Genomic DNA, 19,668 nt, shown 5'->3' on the forward strand with positions numbered 1-19,668 from the left:
AAAAAATTCAAATTCAACAAAAAAAGATTCAAATTAAAAAATAGATAGCTTTATATTTCGAAATTTTTAATTTAATTGAACTCAAAAAATGTTTGCAAGCCGGGAAATCACCTGGATTTTGTTCTTCAATTAAAACGGCCACCCTGCTGTTTTTTTCTTTGAGCGCATTTTGTCTAAAATATCTATTCAAAAATGTTAAAGCCTCGGATGAAAAAATTGTGTTACAAAGTTTAACTTTTAATTTTCCTTGATTTTTTTTTTATTAAAAATAATTTAGGTAGATAATTTTATTATTTTCAGATACACCACCCCTGCCGCCTATTGGTTCATTGGGCTCGGACACCCCTCGACCGTATACGTCATATGAAGAGTTGAGAGAGAGAAATCGTAGAGAATATATGGAAAAGTATGTTTGCTTCTCTTTGTATCAATTTTCAGTAGTGAGCAGAGGAATTTTCAAAAAAAGAATTAATTTTCTACCTTTAAACTTTAAACTAAATATAAATAACCAACTTTCCAGTAAAAGAGAAGAGATTTTCCAAAAAATATTTAAAGATTTAACCAAATAGGAAAGCTTCCAAGCCCAACATTTTTTTTCTTTCGAAGACAGTTAAATTTTTAACAAAAAAGTTACTTTCCAACATAGAAAGGTAAATTTGCAATCCAAAATACTGAATTTTTTAATAGCGTAATTGAATTTTCGACCAAAAATGATAACTTTAACAAAATAGTTAAATTTTCCTAAACTAATTAGATTTTTAACAACATAGATGAATTTCTATTTTAATGGTGGAATTTCCAGAATACAAAGATGTCTTTTTAATCAAATTGTCAAATTAAAAAAAAAATATATTAAAATTCAAACAAATATTTGCGTTTTAAAGACAAATTTTCTAGAAGATAGGTGAATTTTCATAAAAAAAGTGCATTTTCAAACAAGAATGGTGAATTTGCAATCCAAAAGAATGAATTTTTAATAACATAGTTGAATTTTCGACCAAAAATTATGGCTTTAACAAAATAGTTAAATTTTCCTAAAATAATTAGATTTAAAAAAAAATCGATGAATTTCTAATTTAATGGTGGAGTTTTCAGAATACAAATATAGTTTTTCGTCAAATGGTCGAATTTTTATACAAAAAAGATTAAAATTCAGTCAAATATTTGAATTTACAAGACAAAATTTCTAGAAGACAGGTGAATTTTCATCAAAAAAGTTAATTTTTAAACAAGAAAGATCAATTTGCAATCCAACACAATGAATTTCTAACAAAATAGTTGAATTTGCAGAATACAAAAATGCATTTTCAATCAAATGGTCGAATTTTCAAAAAATATTAAAATTTAATCAAATATTTGAATTTTCAAGACAAATTTTCTAGAAGACAGGTGAATTTTCATTAAAAAATGTTCATTTACAAAGAAGAAAGATAAATTTGCAATCCAAAATACTGAATTTTTTAATAGCGTAATTGAATTTTCGACCAAAAATGATGACTTTAACAAAATAGTTAAATTTTCCTAAAATAATTAGATTTTTAACAAAATAGATGAATTCCTATTTTAATGGTGGAATTTCCAGAATACAAAGATGTCTTTTTAATCAAATTGTCAAATTAAAAAAAAAATATATTAAAATTCAAACAAATATTTGAATTTTCAAGACAAATTTTCTAGAAGACAGGTGAATTTTCATTAAAAAATGTTCATTTACAAACAAGAAAGATAAATTTGCAATCCAAAAGAATGAATTTTTAATAACATAGTTGAATTTTCGACCAAAAATTATGGCTTTAACAAAATAGTTAAATTTTCCTAAAATAATTAGATTTTAAAAAAAATCGATGAATTTCTAATTTAATGGTGGAGTTTTCAGAATACAAATATAGTTTTTCGTCAAACGGTCAAATTTTTATACAAAAAAGATTAAAATTCAGTCAAATATTTGAATTTACAAGACAAAATTTCTAGAAGATAGGTGAATTTTCATCAAAAAAGTTAATTTTTAAACAAGAAAGATCAATTTGCAATCCAACAGAATGAATTTCTAACAAAATAGTTGAATTTTCAGAATACAAAAATGCATTTTCAATCAAATGGTCGAATTTTCAAGACAAATTTTCTAGAAGACAGGTGAATTTTCATTAAAAAATGTTCATTTACAAAAAAAGAAAGATAAATTTGCAATCCAAAATACTGAATTTTTTAATAGCGTAGTTTAATTTTCGACCAAAAATGATGACTTTAACAAAATAGTTAAATTTTCCTAAAATAATTAGATTGTTAACAAAAAAGATAAATTTCTAATTTAATGGTGGAATTTTCAGAATACAAAAATGCATTTTAAATCAAATGGTCGAATTTTCAAAAAATATTAAAATTCACTCAAATATTTGAATTTACAAGACAAATTTTTTAGAAGATAGGTGAATTTTCATAAAAAAAGGTAATTTCCAAACAAGAAAGGTAAATTTGCAATCCAAAAGAATGAATTTTTAATAATATACTTTTTGGATGAAAACTAAGCTTCTTGGAAAAAAATTCATACTTTTTGGTTAAAAATACAAATTTTTGGGTCTATCTTATTCGAGTTTGGTTGAGGATTCAAAAATTTAGTAGAAAATTAAACTTTGCAGTTGAAAATGAACGTTTTTGTTAACGAAATTATTGTTTCTTGTTGAAATTTTAAAGCGTTTTGTAAATAATTGATTCCTTTGACTTTAAAATTCAACCGTTTTGTTCCAAATTAATTTATTTTGTTAAAAATTCGTATTTTTTAGAAGGACGTTATTCTTCATGCTGAAAAATTAATTATTTTGGTTGACAGTTGAACTAGTTTGATAGAAAATCATATTTTTGAAGAGTCACCTCCTTGTTTTTCTGGGATCAAAAATCATCTTTTAAATTAAACTATTTTTTTAAATCGATTTTTTAAGAATCATCGTTTTAATTGAAAATTAATCTCTTTTGTTGAAAATTCTTTTTTGGTTGAGAATTTTTTTAAATTTAGAATATGATTTGAATTTTTTGTGAAAAGTTGATATTTTTGGTTGAAAATTGATCTTTGTGCTTAAAAATTTATATTTATGGTTCAAATTAAATTTTTTGGTTAAAAATTCTTCTTTTTTAATCTGTAGGGTAAATAAATCTTCTTTTGGGTTATACTCTTTTATTGAAAATTACTTTTTTTTGTAAGATTCATCATTTTAGTTGAAAATTCATCCTCTTACATTAAAAGTGTAACTATTTTGTTAAAAATTGCTTTTTCTTTTGTTTATAATAAATTAATTATTTGAAGTAACAGCATAGCTTTTCCATTTTTGGTTGAAAGTTAATATTTTTATTGTAAATTGATCTTTTCTAGTTGAAAATTCATGAAATTGTTTAAAAATTTAACTTTTGGTCGAAAAAATTCATCTTCTTGGCCGAAAATTCATCATTTTTGGTTAAAAATTACGGTTTTTGGGTCTATATTAATCGGGTTTGGTTGAGGATTCAGCAATTTGGTAGACATTTAACGTTTTTGCTGAAAAATAATATTTTCGGTTTCAGAATTCTAAATTTTTGTAAGTAATTCGTCCTTTAACTTTAAAATTCAATCGTTTTGTTAAATATTAATGTATTTTGTTAAAAATTCGTGTTTTTCAGAAGAACGTTAATCTTCTTACTGGAAAATTTATCATTTTGGTAAAAAAAACTCATATATTATTTTTAATTGATCTTTTTTAGTTGAAAGTTCATGTATTTAATTAAAAATTCTTCTTTTTTTGTCGGAAATTAATCTTTGTCGATTAAAATTTATACTTTTTAAGTAAAAATTCAATTGTTTGGTTCTAAATTAATCTTGTTTGGTTGAAGATTCAGCCATTTGGTAGAAAATTAAACGAGTCGGTTAAAAATGATATTTTTCATTTAAAATTCATATTTTTGGTTTAAATTGAACTATTTGGTTGAATATTTATCTTTTTTTCTTAATAATTTAACTATTTGGTTGAAAGTTAAAATCTCACTTTTTTGTTAAAAGTCCTTTTTTATGGTTAAAATTTTTTTTTTATCTGAAAATTGCGCTATTCCTTTTTTTTCGTAATATTGTTTGCTGAAAATTTAATATATATTTGGATTTGAAATTTTAGGAATTAAAATTGTTTGATATTCCACTCATTATATTTTTCTGGTTTTAAGTTATAATTTGATGATATTCTTCCAGAATGCAAAGACAAGATTTTTATTACAAAAAAGAAGAATTTTCAACGAAAAATTTAACAGTTGATGTTTCGACAAAAAAGACTTGAATTAAAAATAAAAACAGCTAGATTTAACATTCAAAAACAAATTTTTAAGAATTTACTTAAATTCACATCTAAAACATATGATTAATATTCAATTAAACAATTACAAAATGTTTACAAAAATTCTAATTTTCAAACTTAAAATATGAATTTTTAACAACAAAATTTAATTTTCAACCCAAAAATAATTTTTTAACAAGACAGTTGCATTTTTAACCAAAAAATGTACTTAATGTACATAGTTTTGATTTTAATTGAACTATTTTGTTAAAAATTTATATTTTTTGTTAATAATTCAACTATTTGGTTGAAAGTTGAAGAAGTTTAAAATAAAAACCAACATATTTTTTGGCGATTCACTTCTTTAGTTTAAAATCTAACTTTTTGTTTGAAAATCCATTTTTTTTTGTTAAAAATTATTTTTTCATTCTGAAAGTTGCAGCATTTCCTTTTTGTGGTAATTTTGTTTTGTTGAAAATTAAATATATGCTTCGACTTGAAATCTTAGGAATTTAACTTATGATTTGATGATATTCTTCCAGAATACAAAGACGAGATTTTTATTATAAAAAGAGGAATTTTCAACGAAAAATGTAATAGTTGATGTTTCAGCAAAAAAGATTTGAATTAAAAATAAAAACAGCTGAATTTAACAAAGACAAACTTTCAACAAAATACATAAATTCTTACCTAAAACAGATCAATATTCAATTAAACAATTTAATTTTTAACAAATTAATTAATTTTCTTTGAAAAAAAGAAGAATTTTCAACAGAACACATCAATTTTCTTCCAAATAGTTGAATTTTCTTTTGAGTTGATTAATTTCTGAACGGATGATACGAAATTTTTACAAAACAGTTTAAATTTCAACCCTAAAATAATTTAAGACAGTTGCCTTTCTAATCTATCTGTGCTTAATAAAAAATTCGTCTTTTTTGGTCGGAAAATAATTATTATGGTGGAATTTTAATCCTTTTTAGATAAAATGGCAATTGTTTGGTTCTAAATTAATGTAGTTTGGTTTAAGATTTAACAATTTGGTAGAAAATTAAACGATTCGTTTGAAAATGTTTTTTTTTGTTTAAAATTCATAGTTTTGATTTAAATTGAACTACTTGGTTAAAAATTCATATTTTTTTAATGATAATCTATTTGATTGAAAGTTGAACTAGTTGGTTAAAAATTAATATTTTTATAAAGATTCGCTTCCTTGTTTGGAAAATTAAATATTTCATTTGTAGAACATAATTTTCAGGATTAAAAAATCATCTTTTGGGGTGATCTCTATTTTTAGAATTCTTTTTGTTTTATGATTTATCATTTGAATTCAAAATTGGTCTCTTTAGTTTTTAAATATAATTATTTTCTTAAATATTCTCTTATTTTTAGTTGAGAATTAAGTTTGTTAACAAGCTATCTAATTACTCTATTTTTAGTAAAAAAAACTCATATATTTTTTTTAATTGATCTTTTTTAGTTGAAAGTTCATGTATTTAATTAAAAATTCTTCTTTTTTGTCGAAAATTAATCTTTGTGGTTTACAATTAATCCTTTTTACGAAAGGATAGTACGAAATTTTTACAAAAAATTAAATTTTCAACCTTAAAATATGAATTTTTAACAAACAACTTTAATTTTCAACTCAAAAATAACTTTTTAACAATACAGTTGCATTTTTAACCAAAAAATGTACATAATGAAAAATTCGTCTTTTTTGGTCAAAATTCAATTTAGTTTTGTTAAAAATTAATTTTTTTATCTGAAAATTGAACTATGTCTTTTTTTTTTAAAGTTCAATAAATGTATTTTGTCTTGAAATCTTAGGAATTTAAAGTTTCGGATATTCCATTCATTAAATTTTTCTGCTTTTAAGTTATAATTTGATGATATTCTTCCAGAATGCAAAGACAAAATTTTTATTATAAAAAGAGGAATTTTCAAACAAAAATTAGTAGTTGATGTTTCAACAAAATACATTTGAATTAAAAATAAAAACAGCTGGATTTAACCAAGACAAACTTTCAACAAAATATATAAATTCTTACCTAAAACAGAGCAATATTCAATTAAAAAATTTAATTTTTAACAAATTAATTAATTTTCTTTAAAGAAAAAAGAATTTTCAACAGAACGCATCAATTTTCTTCCATATAGTTGAATTGTCTTTTGAATTGATAAATATCTGAACGGATGATACGAAATTTTTACAAATCAGTTTAAATTTCATCCCTAAAATAATTTAAGACAATTGCCTCTCTAATCTAAAAATGTACTTAATAAAAAATTCGTCTTTTTTGGTCGGAAATTAATTATTGTGGTTGAATTTTAATGCTTTTTAGGTAAAAGAGCAATTGTTTGGTTCTAAATTAATGTAGTTTGGTTTAAGATTTAACAATTTGATAGAAAATTAAACTAGTCGGTTGAAAATGATGTTTATTGTTTAAATTTCATATTTGTGGTTTAAATATAACTATTTTGTTAAAAATTTATCTTTTTTTTGTTAATAATTTAACTATTTGATTAAAAGTTAAAATCAAACTTTTTTGTTAAAAATCCATTTTTCTTGTGGTTAAAAATAATTATTTTTTATCTGAAAATTGAACTATTCCTTTTTTTATTAGTAAAATTATTTTTTAAAAATTCAATATATATTTCGACTTGAAATCTTAGGAATGTAAAGTTTCTGAAATTGCACTAATTACAATTTTCTGGCTTTAAGTTATGATTTGTTGATATTCTTCCAGAATGCAAAGACAAGATTTTTATTATAAAGAGAACATTCAAAGACAAATTTTTAAGAAAAAACTTAAATTCTTATCTAAATCAATTAGTTAAATTTTCTTTCGAATTGTTTAATTTACGAACGGATAATACGAAATTTTTACAAATAAAATTAAATTTTCAACTTCAAAATATGAATTTTTAACAGAAAATTAAATTTTTAACCAAAAAATAATTTAAGAAAGTTGCATTTTTAACGAAAAAATGTACTTATCGAAAAATTCGTCTTTTTTGGTCGGAAATTCATCTTTGTGGTTGTAAATTAATCCTTTTTAGATAAAAATGCAATTGTTTAGTTCTAAATTAATGTAGTTTGGTTGAAGATTCAACAATTTGGTAGAAAATTAAACGGTTCAATTGAAAATGAACTTCTTTGATTAAAAATCATAGTTTTTATTTAAATTGAACTATTTCGTTAAAAATCTATTTTATTTGTTAATAATTTAACTATTTGGTTCAAAGTTGAACAAGTTTAAAATAATAAACAACATATTATTTGGAGATTCACCGTTTTAGTTTAAAATTTACCTTTTTTGTTGAAAATCCATTTTTTTGGTTAAAAATTATTTTTTTATCTGAAAATTGCAGCATTTTGTTTGTTTTTTTTGGTAATTTTGTTTTGTTGAAAATTAAATATATGTTTCGACTGGAAATCTTAGGAACTTAAAGTTTCTGATATTGCACTGATTAATTTTTTCTGGTTTTAACTTATGATTTGATGATATTCTTCCAGAATACAAAGACGAAATTTTTATTATAAAAATAGGAATTTTCAACGAAAAATGTAATAGTTGATGTTTCAGCAAAAAAGATTTGAATTAAAAATAAAAACAGCTGAACTTAACAAAGACAAACTTTCAACAAAATACTTAAATTCTTATCTAAAACAGATTAATATTCAATTAAACAATTTAATATTTAACAAAGAAATTAATTTTCTTCCAAATAAATAAATTTTCGTTCGAATTGTTTAATTTACGAACGGATAATAAGAAATTTTTACCAAAAAAATTTAATCTTCAACTTTAAAATAAGAATTTGTAACAAAAAATTTAATTTTCAACTTAAATATAATTCATAACAGTTTCATTTTTAACGAAAAAATGTACTTAAGGAAAAATTCGTCTTTTTTGGTCGGAAATTAATCTTTTTAGTTTAAAATTATTCTTTTTTAGGTAAAAATGCAATTGATTGGTTGTTAATTAATGTAGTTTTATTGAAGATTGAAGAATTTGATACAAAATTAACTATTTTTTTTTAATTTATCTTTTTTCTTAATACTTTAACTATTAGGCTGAAAGTTGAACAAGTTAAAAAAATTCTTTTTGGTGATTCACCTCTTTAGTTTAAAATCAAACTTTTTTTGTTGAAAATCCATTTTTTTGGTGGTTAAAAATTACTTTTTTTATCTCAAAATTGCACTATTCCTGTTTTTGGTAATATTGTTTGTTGAAAATTCAGTATATATTTCGAGTTGAAATTGTTGGAGTTTAAATTGTTTGATATTGCACTCATTATTTTTTTTCTGGTTTTAAGTTATAATTCGATTATATTCTTCCAGAATGAAAGGACAAGATTATAGAAAATGGAATTTTCAAACAAAAAAAGAATAAATTTTTAACAAAGAAAATTATTTTCTTCCAAATAGTTAAATTTTCTTTCGATTTGTTTCATTTACGAAAGGACAATAAAAAATTTTTACCAAAAAAAAATTGAATTTTCAACTTTAAAATAAGAATTTTTAACAAAAAATTGAATTTTCAACCCAAAAATAATTCAAAACAGTTGCATTTTTAACGAAAAAATGTACTTAAGGAAAAATTCGTCTTTTTTGGTCGGAAATTAATCTTTGTAGTTTCAAAGTATTCTTTTTTAGTTAAAAATGCAATTGATTGGTTCTTAATTAATGTAGTTTTATTAAAGATTCAACAATTTGGTAGAAAATTAATTATTTTGTTTAAAATTGATCCTTTTTTCTTAATAATTCAACTATTTGTTTGAAAGTTGAACAAGTTTAAAAAAAAAAACAACCTTTTTGGAGATTCACCTCTTTAGTTTAAAATCAAACTTATTTGTTAAAAATATTTTTTTTTGTTAAAAATGATTTTTTCTTCTGAAAATTGCATTATTCCTTTTTTTGGTCATATTGTTTTGTTGAAAATTAAATATATGTTTCTACTTGAAATCTTAGGAATTAAAATTTTTTTATATTGCACTGAATCATTCGATTTTTCTGATTTGAAGTTATAATTTGTTGATATTTCTTTAGAATGCAAAGACCAGGATTTCCAGTACAGCCAGGATATGCCCCAGTTCAACCTGGATATCCTCCAAGTCAACCAGGGTACCCTCCAGGCCAATCTGGATATCCTCCATCACAACCAGTATATCCAGACGACCAAATGTTGCCTCCTAGTCAACCACAAATTCATCCAGGGCAACCAACCTACCAAAGGAGAGGGTAAGTTTCATTAAGTGAAATTTCACATGGATTTTACTACATGGGAAAAAGTCATCTTTCTGTAAATCTATTATTTAAACACGATTATATGTTACAAATAATTCCGTGTTTCAGTATATTGTTCAGAATTCGTCAAAGAATAAAAATCAATTATAAATTTCGAGGATGAATGACTTAAAGTCACTCTTATGGGTTCCCAAAGAAAACCCAATAAGTGATTTGGTTGAAAATTCAACTATTTTGTTGAAAATTCTCCTTTTTTGATTGAAAAATCAAGTATTAGGTCGACTGTTAACTTTTTTCTTAAAAATTAACATTTTTGGTTTTGAAAATTCAAATGTTTTAGAGAAAATTTGTCTTTTTGGCATGAAAATTCGACATTTTGGATGGTTCTCTTTTTTGACTACTAAACAATCTTTCTTGTTTGAAATTTAGTCATTTTGATTTAAAAATTCATCTGTTGTTGCAGCAATTTCATCTATTTTGGCTAAAAATGCAATTAATTTTTTTTATTCCGAATTTTCAACTATTTTGTTGAAAAATCCATTTTTGGTTGAAATTTTTTTTAGTTGAAAATTCGTTTCTTTAGTTAATATTTTTTGTTAATAATTGGTATTGTTTAGTAGAAAATTACTCTTTATTGTTAAGAATTCATCTTTTTTGTTGTTGTAAATTTGATTTAAAATTCATCTTTTTAATAAAGAATCAATTTTCTTTGTTGGAAATTAATTTTTGTTTGTTAAAGATTCAGTTTGGTCGCTGGACCGTGAAACCGGGAATTTGATGAGAACGGGAAAACCCGGATTTGACAGTGCATTTATTTTTTGAAGGGAAATTTTACAAATTTTTATAAAAATAAATCTGTCCAACTTTGATTTCAACCGTTTTCTAAATAATTATTTATATTTTTCAATCATGATGTCATTCAGTTTAGAAAGCGTAATTAAAAAATCTTTCATTTTAAAAATGTTCAATTTTAAATTTTGAGACGTACATTTGAATTAAAAGAATTTTAAAATGCAGTTTTAAAGACTTGAAAAATAAAAAATTAGAAGCTTTTAAAATCGAAGATTTTTGATAGCAAGTATTTTTAGTTGATTAACTGTGAATATAAATTAATTAATGAATTTTAAAATTGAATTGTACTTTAAGATTTAAAAAATAAATAATAAATGTATAAAACGATTCGGCTTTAGTTCGGAATTTTAGATTTTTCAGATTTTAACGTTAAAAGTTAAACTGTTTCAATTGGAAAGTCCCGAGAAAATGCAAACGCCCTATTGAAACTTTATAAACAATTTTGAATTCAAAAATAACTTCAAAATAATATATTTATAATGCAAGGCTTTGATTAAATTTGAGTCTAAAATATTCCATTTTTAAAATATGCAATTTGATATTTTTTAATTCAGAAAAAGAACAATTAGTTAATATTTAGAAATAACTGACTCTTTCAATTTTACTATTCTATGTAATAAAATTTAATTTGTGAAACAAATTTTTTAATTTTTATGTCGTAAATAGCACTTTAACGCCTATTATTCTTAGAAAAAATTCGACTAAGTTGAAGAGATGTTAAGAAGTTTAAAAAAAACTCAAAATTAATTAAAAATCTCACGGCCTAACTTAAAACAAAATGTAGATTTTGGCAGATTTTGAACAAAAAATTGAGAAGCTTTTTTGAGAATTTTCACAAGTTTTTAAAAGAATAATAACCTTTTTATAAATTAAAAGGAAAATTAAAAATTATTTTTTATTTTGAAAAATTGTTGAAAATTCGAAAAATTTTAAAAGATATTTAGAAGTTATGAAAAACTTTTTACAATATTTTTAGATTTGAAAAAATTTGAAATAACATGTAGAAGTTTCGAGTTTTTGATTTTAAATTACGAAGCATTTTGAGGATTTTTAAACTATTTAAAATAAAAATCATTTAACTTTTAATTTGAACATGGAATTTAAATTTTTTTATAAATTTAGAGTTGGAACTGGAATTTATCGAAAATAATAATTCTGACTTTGAACCCAGAATTTCCAAATTTTAACAAAGTCCGAGCAAATACTGAAAAGTTATGAAAAGGAACAAAATTCTGAATTGGGACAGGAAATTTTTACTAAAGAATTCTAATTCTGAGTTAAAGCATGGAATTTTTAAATTTTAACCAATTTTGAGTTGAAATTTATATTTATCCGAGAGAATGATCATTTTTCTTGGAAAAGGCTGTGTTAAAATTTAAATAAATTCAGATCTGAAACGGGATATTTTTGAAAAAAAATTATATTATGAATTGGAACAGGGAATTTTACAAAAAAAAATTGTAATTGTTACAATTATTGGAAAAGTAGAATTCTCGAATAGAATTAAAATTCTAGGTTTAAACAGGGTTCATTTGAAAAGTGTTAGTAGCTTCTATTTAATAATTTTAAATTATTAAGCATATTAATACAAAATTGTTGAAAGAAACAACTTTTAAACATGAATTTTTAAAGTTTAAAATTCAAGAATTTCACTTTGAGTACTTTTATTTGCAATTCCGTTTTTATTATTTCGAAGTGAACCATTTTTATTTTTGAATGTTAGTTTCTACTATATGATATGATACTTATTAATAATATATTTACCGCATTTAAAATTTCTATAATATTAATTCAAAATTATGGCTTTGAATGCGCAATTCTAAAAAAATGTAATCTTTGAGGCATTGAAACTAAAGTTTTTTCCTAAATTGATTAAAAAAATTTTTTTATGTTTCAAATTTCACAATATTGTGGTTTCAAATTTAAATTTTAAGTTTAATCGTGTCGTTTTTTATTTATTTCAATTTTGAATGTAATGTCTTACAATTTTCCGATTTTTAATTAAAGATTTTAAAAAATCAATCATTTCAAATTGAAAAATACCTTATTGGAAAATTTCTAATGTGAATAATAATTCTAAATGAAGAATTGAAATCAAGAAATTAAGATTTAGGTTATAATTTTGGAAAGTGCAATTAGCACTTAAAAAATTACTAGTTTTTAAGTGATTTAAATTGACTTCAAAAAATTGGTTTTATAATGGATTTTTAAAATGTAGTATTTTTCATATTAGGAAATAAAAATCTAGATCTAGCCGACAGACGAAATTGTTTCTAACATATCATTGAGTTGAAATATTAGATTTACAAAAAGCTGACTTTTTCTCATGTGAAATAGAAAATTTATGCCCTTTGAGCGACCCCTAAATATTAATTGATTTTTCTCAAATGTCAAGGAATTTTTTTGACGAGTCACATAAAATTGGGAGATGAGAGTAGAGAAATTCTGAAAAAAATGCCACCAGAAATAAAATAAGAATAAATAATTTTGAAGTAAATTAAGGAAAACCAGTTTTTTCGGGGTTTTTGGGGAAATTTCGGCTTAATTCTTCACAAATTGTTTATTTTTATACCAAATTTTTTCACAGTTGCTTTTTAAGTAAAAAGTAAACGAATAGGACCCCAAATTCGTATAAGTTCTGATATATATGTGTTTTATGAACTATTTAGTCTAGAATATGGATGGGCGATTCTGGAAAAAAGAGAATCGATTCTCAAAAATCGATTCCCAAAAAGTGACGATTATGTTTTCCCGAATAAGCAATCTCAACTAATCGATTTTTGAATCAAATCTTTTCAAATAATACTTATTTTGAATGCCCTATATAATTTTTTTTAATTATTTGGAAATAGCTTAAAATTTTTTTAATTCCTTTGAAATCCCTTGAAATTTTTTACAATCGAATAAAATCTCTTCAAGTCCCTAAAAGTTCCGTAAAATACTATAAAATATGTAGACATTTTAGGAAATCTTTTAAAACTCTTGGGATTTTTTCACAATCTCTTGAAATTCTTCAAAATTCTTAGAACTATCTGTAAATCCCTTTAAAACCGTTAAATTTCCGTAAAAATCTTTTAAGTCCTTAGGAAAATCTTGCAATTCTTTTTAAATCTAATAATATTTATAATTCATAATTTTTAATAATTTAAAAAAAATTTGTAATCCTTAACCTTTTTTTTTTTAATGTTTTAAAAGTTCTCAAAAATCTTTAAAAGTTTATGAAACGCTATGAAATTATTGAAAATCTTCCTAAAAAAGTTTTTTTTTTTTAAATTCAAATGTCTTAAAATTTCTCGAAAAACTACCTTGATGTTTCGAAAAATCCCTAAAAATTACCTATTATTATTACCCATAAACTTTTAATTTTTTTAATTTTGGGTAACCTTAGAAATCCTTGGAAATATTTTACAATTTCTCTAAATCCTGGAAAATCCTTGAAGTCATTGGAAATTATTTTAAAACTATTAAAATCCTTCAAAATTTTGTTTATACCATGAAATTTCACAAAATTCTTTTAAAGCTTGTGAAATACTTCGAAACTTTTGAAAATTCTTCTACAAAATTGTTTTTTTTTTCATTAAAATTTCTTTAAATTTCTCTTAAACCGGAACAACTTCTTTAAAATTTCCATAAATCGTTTAAAACTCCTTAAAATTGCTTATAATCCCGTGAATTCTCTTAAAATCTTAAAATATTTATAAATCTCACGGAAACTCTTAAAATCTAATTTTTTGATTTCATTTAAATCTTATACAAATCCGTAAACTACTTTAAAATCTTTAGGAATGCCTTGAAATCTTTTTTAAAATTTTGGGAATCCTTTGGAAATCCCTGGAAATCCCTTGAAATTTTGAAAAATTCTTATAAATCTCACGTAATCTTTTGAAATTGATTCAAATCTCTTTAAAACTTCGAGATCCCGAAAAACTGCCTCGTAATTTTAATAAATCCTTTAAAACCTCTAAAAATTCCTTACCATCCCGTAAACTCCCTTAAAATTTCTTAAAATACTAAGAAATCTTTAGAATTACTGGGAAATCTTGTAAAGACTTTTAAGATTCTTTAAAATCCCTTGAAATTTCTGTTTTAACTATTGAAACCCTTTAAAATCATTGAAGATCTCTTGAAATTTCGACAAATCGATGGAAATCTTGGGAAATCTTTCACAAGCTCTTGAAATCTTTTAAAATGTTTGGACATTACTTCAAACCAGCCCCCTGCCTCGACCGTGTATGTGTATGTAGTAGTAGTTTTTTTACGGTCCGGAGGGGAAATGTTGATCAAACTAATCAACAAAAGAAAATATATGAAAAAATAAGAGCAGCTATTACTAATTATTTAAAAAAAGAAAAAGTCATGAAAATTTGTAGTTTAATATGAATAAAATTTAATTTTGAGATACATTTTGAAAGCAGTTCGAACTTCATATTTCTATGATTTATTTTGCTGATGTTATTGATTTTATTATTTGTTATAGTTAAAAAAGTCTTTATTATTTATACAAATTTATATAATATATAAAAATTATTATATATCCTTATTATATATAAATTAGTCTTATTATCGGTAAAAAATGTGTTGCTAAAAATGCTTCACATTAATGTAGGAATGACATTTAATGACAAAAATAATTTAAAAGTTTATAATAACTATTGTTATAAACAATTCTTATGGCAAAATATTAGAATTTGAGATTTTTCAAATTATAATTTCCTTCAATAGCCAGAACGACGTCAGGTATCCCTTAAAATAATAAATATTCGATAATATTTTAAAAAATATGAAAACTAAAATTTTTGTAAACAAATTAGATAAACAAATTTAAAATGTTAGCCCTTTCGCATGGAAAATTTTTTTTGCTCTAGAAATGTTTTAAGCTATTGGGCGAAACACTGTGCTAGTCACAAAAATATTAGAAAAGTTAACAATCACCACTGTTATTTACAATTCTTGTGACAAAATATTTGCCCTTAGGGTTTTATCAAAGTTAAATTTTCTTTTATGGTCAAGTCAGTGGGTTATTTTCAAAAGATTTTGTATTAAGTGAATCTTAGCATGCAGTGTTATGATTCATTTTCAATCTATTACGATTGAAAATCCTACTTTTTCCAAGCGAAACTGCCAACATTGGGAAATTTTTTATGTAAATTGTTTATAAACATGTAAGTTGCTATATTCTACTAAATATGATCAAAAATATATTTTTAGGAATATCCGTAGCCATTGTAGCTTAAAAAATTTGCAGTGAAAAAAAAATTCTATGCGAAAGGACCAAAATTTTGTGTTTCTTTATCTAATGGGTTTACAGAAATTTAAATCGTTATATTTTATCAAATATTATTGAATATTTATTGTTTTATGGAATACCTGAAGTCGTTCTGGCGATTAAAGGAAATAATAATTTGAAAAATCTCAAATTTTAATTTTTGGTCACAAGAATTGTGTATAACAATAGTTTTTATAAACTTTCAAATTATTTTTGTATTTAAATGTCATTCCTATATTGATCTGAAGCACTTTTAGCAACAACAAATTTTACTGATTATAAGACTATTTTTAAATTTTTTTATCAAATTTGTTTGCAACAAATAAATGGAATAATAAACAAATTATTTGTATTTTATGAGTCACTAAAAATTCATTTAAGACAATATATAATGTTTTCTTGATCAGTTATGAAAGCGTAAAAAATTGTTATGTGCAAAATTTTAGTTTTTCCATACTTTGAGTGGAAAAATTATTAATGAACAAATAGAGAAGAAAAAAGTTCGGAGCGTCAAGCTGAACGAAAAAAGTGAATTTTGATCCACTGTACGTTATGAGTACGGTACGTTTGTTTATAGAGTTTAATAGTTTATAGTCTGTTTATTTTAGAAATGAGGTTTGCTATAATATAATTAAATATTTAATTTAAAATCTCCTTTAAATAAAAATTTTTTAAATAAAATTATTAGGTGTTGAATGCAGCGAGAAAAAAGCTTTCAAGATTAAGCGAAAAATAAATTATTCCCTCAATAATTTTAGTTACAATTACCATTACTTTAAAAAAATATTTTCTTCAAAACTTGAAATTTTTAAGATTTTAAAGGTACAAAGATTCATAAATATTGTTGGAACTGCTTTCAAAATGTATCTCAAAATTAAATTTTATTCATATTAAACTACATATTTTCATGACATATTATTTTAAATAATTAGTAATAGTTACTATAATTTTTTAATTCATTTTTGTTTGTTTGCAAACAGCATCAAGTTTTTAATTATTTTTGCTTTTTCTTAATGCAATTGAATGCAAAAGTCAGACCTACTTTTTAGTGGCGCCATCTGTTGGATTAGTTTCACCGATAATTACCCTCCGGATCGTAAGAAAACAGAAAAGTGAGGGGCGATGCATGGGGCTGCATTAAACCCATTAAAATCCTTAAACATTTTTTTGAATCCTTGCAGTTTCGTAAAATTTCCAAAAAGTTTGTGAAATCCTTCAAAATGTTTGGACATTATTTCAAATCCATTAAAATCCTTTAAAATTATCTGAAAATCCTTGCAATTTTGCAAAATTCTGAAAAAGTTTGTGAAATACTTCAAAATGTTTGGAAATCTTGCTACCAAAAATTCAAATCTTACATAATCTTTTGAAGTCATTCCAAATCGCTGGAAAGTTCTCGAAATTCCGTAAAACTTCCTTGAAATTTCAATAAATCCTTTAAAACCCCTAAAAATTTCTTATCAACCCGTAAACTCTCTTAAAATTTCACAAAAACACTATGAAATCTTGTACAGTCTTTTAAAATTCTTTAAAATCCTTTGAACATTTTTTTGTAATGATTGAAACCCTTTCAAATCATTGAAGGTCTCTTTAAATTTCGACAAATCCATTGAAATCCTTAGACTTGTCTTAAAATCTAATAATATCTTTTAAAACTTCTCAAAATCTCTTAAATTCCTCTGAAATATTTTTCAATTTCTGGAATGCTTGGAAAATCTTTCACAAGCTCTTGAAATCCATCAAAATGTTTAGACATTATTTCAAACCCATTAAAATCCTTGAAAATTTTTTGAAAATCCTTGCGATTTCGCAAAATTCTTATAAAGTTTGTGTAATACTTCAAAAATGTTTGGAAATATTACAAAAAATTGAAATCTTACATAATCTTTTGAAATCGTTCCAAATCTCTGGAAAGTTCTCTAAATCCCGTAAAACATCCTTGAAATTTCAATAAATCCTTTAAAACCCTTAAAAAATTCTTATCATCCCGTAAACTCTCCTAAATTTTGACATAACACTAGGAAATCTTGTACAGTCTTTTAAAATTCTTTAAAATCCTTTGAAAATTTTTTTTAACAATTGAAGATCTCTTTAAATTTCGACAAATCCATTGAAGTCCTTAGAAATGCCTTAAAATCTAATAATATCTTTTAAAACTTCTCAAAATCTCTTAAATTCCTCTGAAATATTTTTCAATTTCTGGAATGCTTGGGAAATCTTTCACAAGCTATTGAAATCCATCAAAACGTTTAGACATTATTTCAAACCCATTAAAATCCTTGAAAATTTTTTGAAAATCCTTGCGATTTCGCAAAATTCTTATAAAGTTTGTGTAATACTTCAAAAATGTTTGGAAATATTACTAAAAATTGAAATCTTACATAATCTTTTGAAATCATTCCAAATCTTTGGAAAGTTCTCGAAATCCCGTAAAACTTCCTATAAATTTCAATAATTCCTTTAAAACGCCTAAACATTTCTTATCATCCCGTAAACTCTCTTAAAATTTCATAAAATACTAAGAAATATTTAACATTCCTGTAAAATTCTTTAAAATCATTTGAATTTTTTTTTAACGATTGAAACCCTTTAAAATCATTTAATATCTCTTGAAATTTCGACAAATCCATTTAAATCCTTTGAAAATACTTTAAGATCCTTGGAATTATTTCTATAAAAAATTTAAAAACTCTAGAAATCTCTTGAAATTCACTGAAATCTCTTAAAATTTCTCGGAATCCTGTGAAATTCTTACTTACGAAACCTCTCGAAATCATTAAGAATTTTTCGAAATACTTTTTTTTTTAATTCCGTAAAGTGAATTTGAAATAGAAATCTACGAAATCCTCCAGAATCTCTTGAGTTCATAATCCTCTCAAATCATTCGAAATCTTTGGAAATCCTTTTAAAGTCCTGAAATTTAATTAAAATCCCGTAAAATCTTTAAAAAGCTCTTGAATCTTGAATCTGCAGAAAGAAAGAGAATAATAATCTATAAGAATCGGAAAAAGTTAACCGATTCAAAAATTGATTAATTGGATCGAAAAAATCGATTCATAAAAAATCGAATCGAGGTAATGTTGCATTACCACATAATCTGAATATCTTAATTTAGTAATAAATACACATAAAAAATTTGTACAGCTTTCCTGTCCAACCTGCTGATCCAGAATTGGTACCAAATCAACGACCAGGAGCGCGAAGAGTTAAGAATAAATATGGTGACGAGTGGGAGTAATAATTTATAAACTGCGTCTGTGAGGTAATGTGCTTGATAGAAATCATGATTAATTCATTGTATAAATAATATTAAATTTTATCTTGTAATTTTACGCAAATTGAATGAAATTTTAATAAATATATTCAGATAAAATCGATATCTGCAGAAGCCCAAAGATTTTAAGTTATACAGGGTGACCGTAGATCAAGAAAAGCCTGAAAATTAGGGAAAACTTAGGGCATTTTATTTCAGGGATTTTGGAGAAAAAAAATCTGGCAAAAGTCAGGGAATTTTTATAGAAGGCAATTTTAAATTCCTGTAGGGGATAACAAATTTGAATTTTTTGTTTTTATTTTGAAATTGTTTCGTTCTGTTTATTAAATATTCTATTTTATTCTGGCCTTTGAATATTAATGGGCAGGGAAAAATGAGGGAATTTTGAAAATGAAGTTTTGCGGACACCCTGTTATAATATTCGTGTTAGTAATTTATTTGTATTGTATTTCCATTTTTTCTCAGTTGCCTCCTTCTGATGATTATACTTTTATTTAAAAATTCTATTATCTGGTTGAAAATTTAAACATTTTAGTATAAAATTAATTTTTTGTTGAAAATTAATACTCGTTGCTAAAAATTCTTCTGACATCTTTCATGGTTGAAAATTCGACTTTTTGAATCAAAATTTTGGTTGAAAATTAATCTTCTTTGGTTGAGGATTCATCTTTTTTGTTGAAAATGCAGAGAATGGTTTGAAAATATATTTTTTTTTGCTTGAAAATTAATATTTTAA

General features: G+C 23.6%; 1 protein-coding gene across 1 annotated transcript in view; it reads left to right on the top strand.

Annotated features, from left to right (window-relative positions):
- Positions 1–19,031, top strand: part of LOC117177398 (OCIA domain-containing protein 1) — a 38,674-nt gene extending 19,643 nt beyond the window's left edge. The window contains exons 4-6 of the mRNA XM_033368051.1: positions 301–406; positions 9,343–9,534; positions 18,803–19,031. Coding sequence (XP_033223942.1) covers positions 301–406; positions 9,343–9,534; positions 18,803–18,896 — 392 coding nt within the window. The 3' untranslated portion in view covers positions 18,897–19,031. The remainder of the gene's footprint in view (positions 1–300; positions 407–9,342; positions 9,535–18,802) is intronic.
- The last annotated feature ends 637 nt before the right edge of the window (positions 19,032–19,668 follow it).

This window comes from Belonocnema kinseyi, chromosome 7 (genome assembly GCF_010883055.1).
Source record: "Belonocnema kinseyi isolate 2016_QV_RU_SX_M_011 chromosome 7, B_treatae_v1, whole genome shotgun sequence".
In the NCBI taxonomy this organism is placed as follows: Eukaryota; Metazoa; Arthropoda; class Insecta; order Hymenoptera; family Cynipidae; genus Belonocnema; species Belonocnema kinseyi.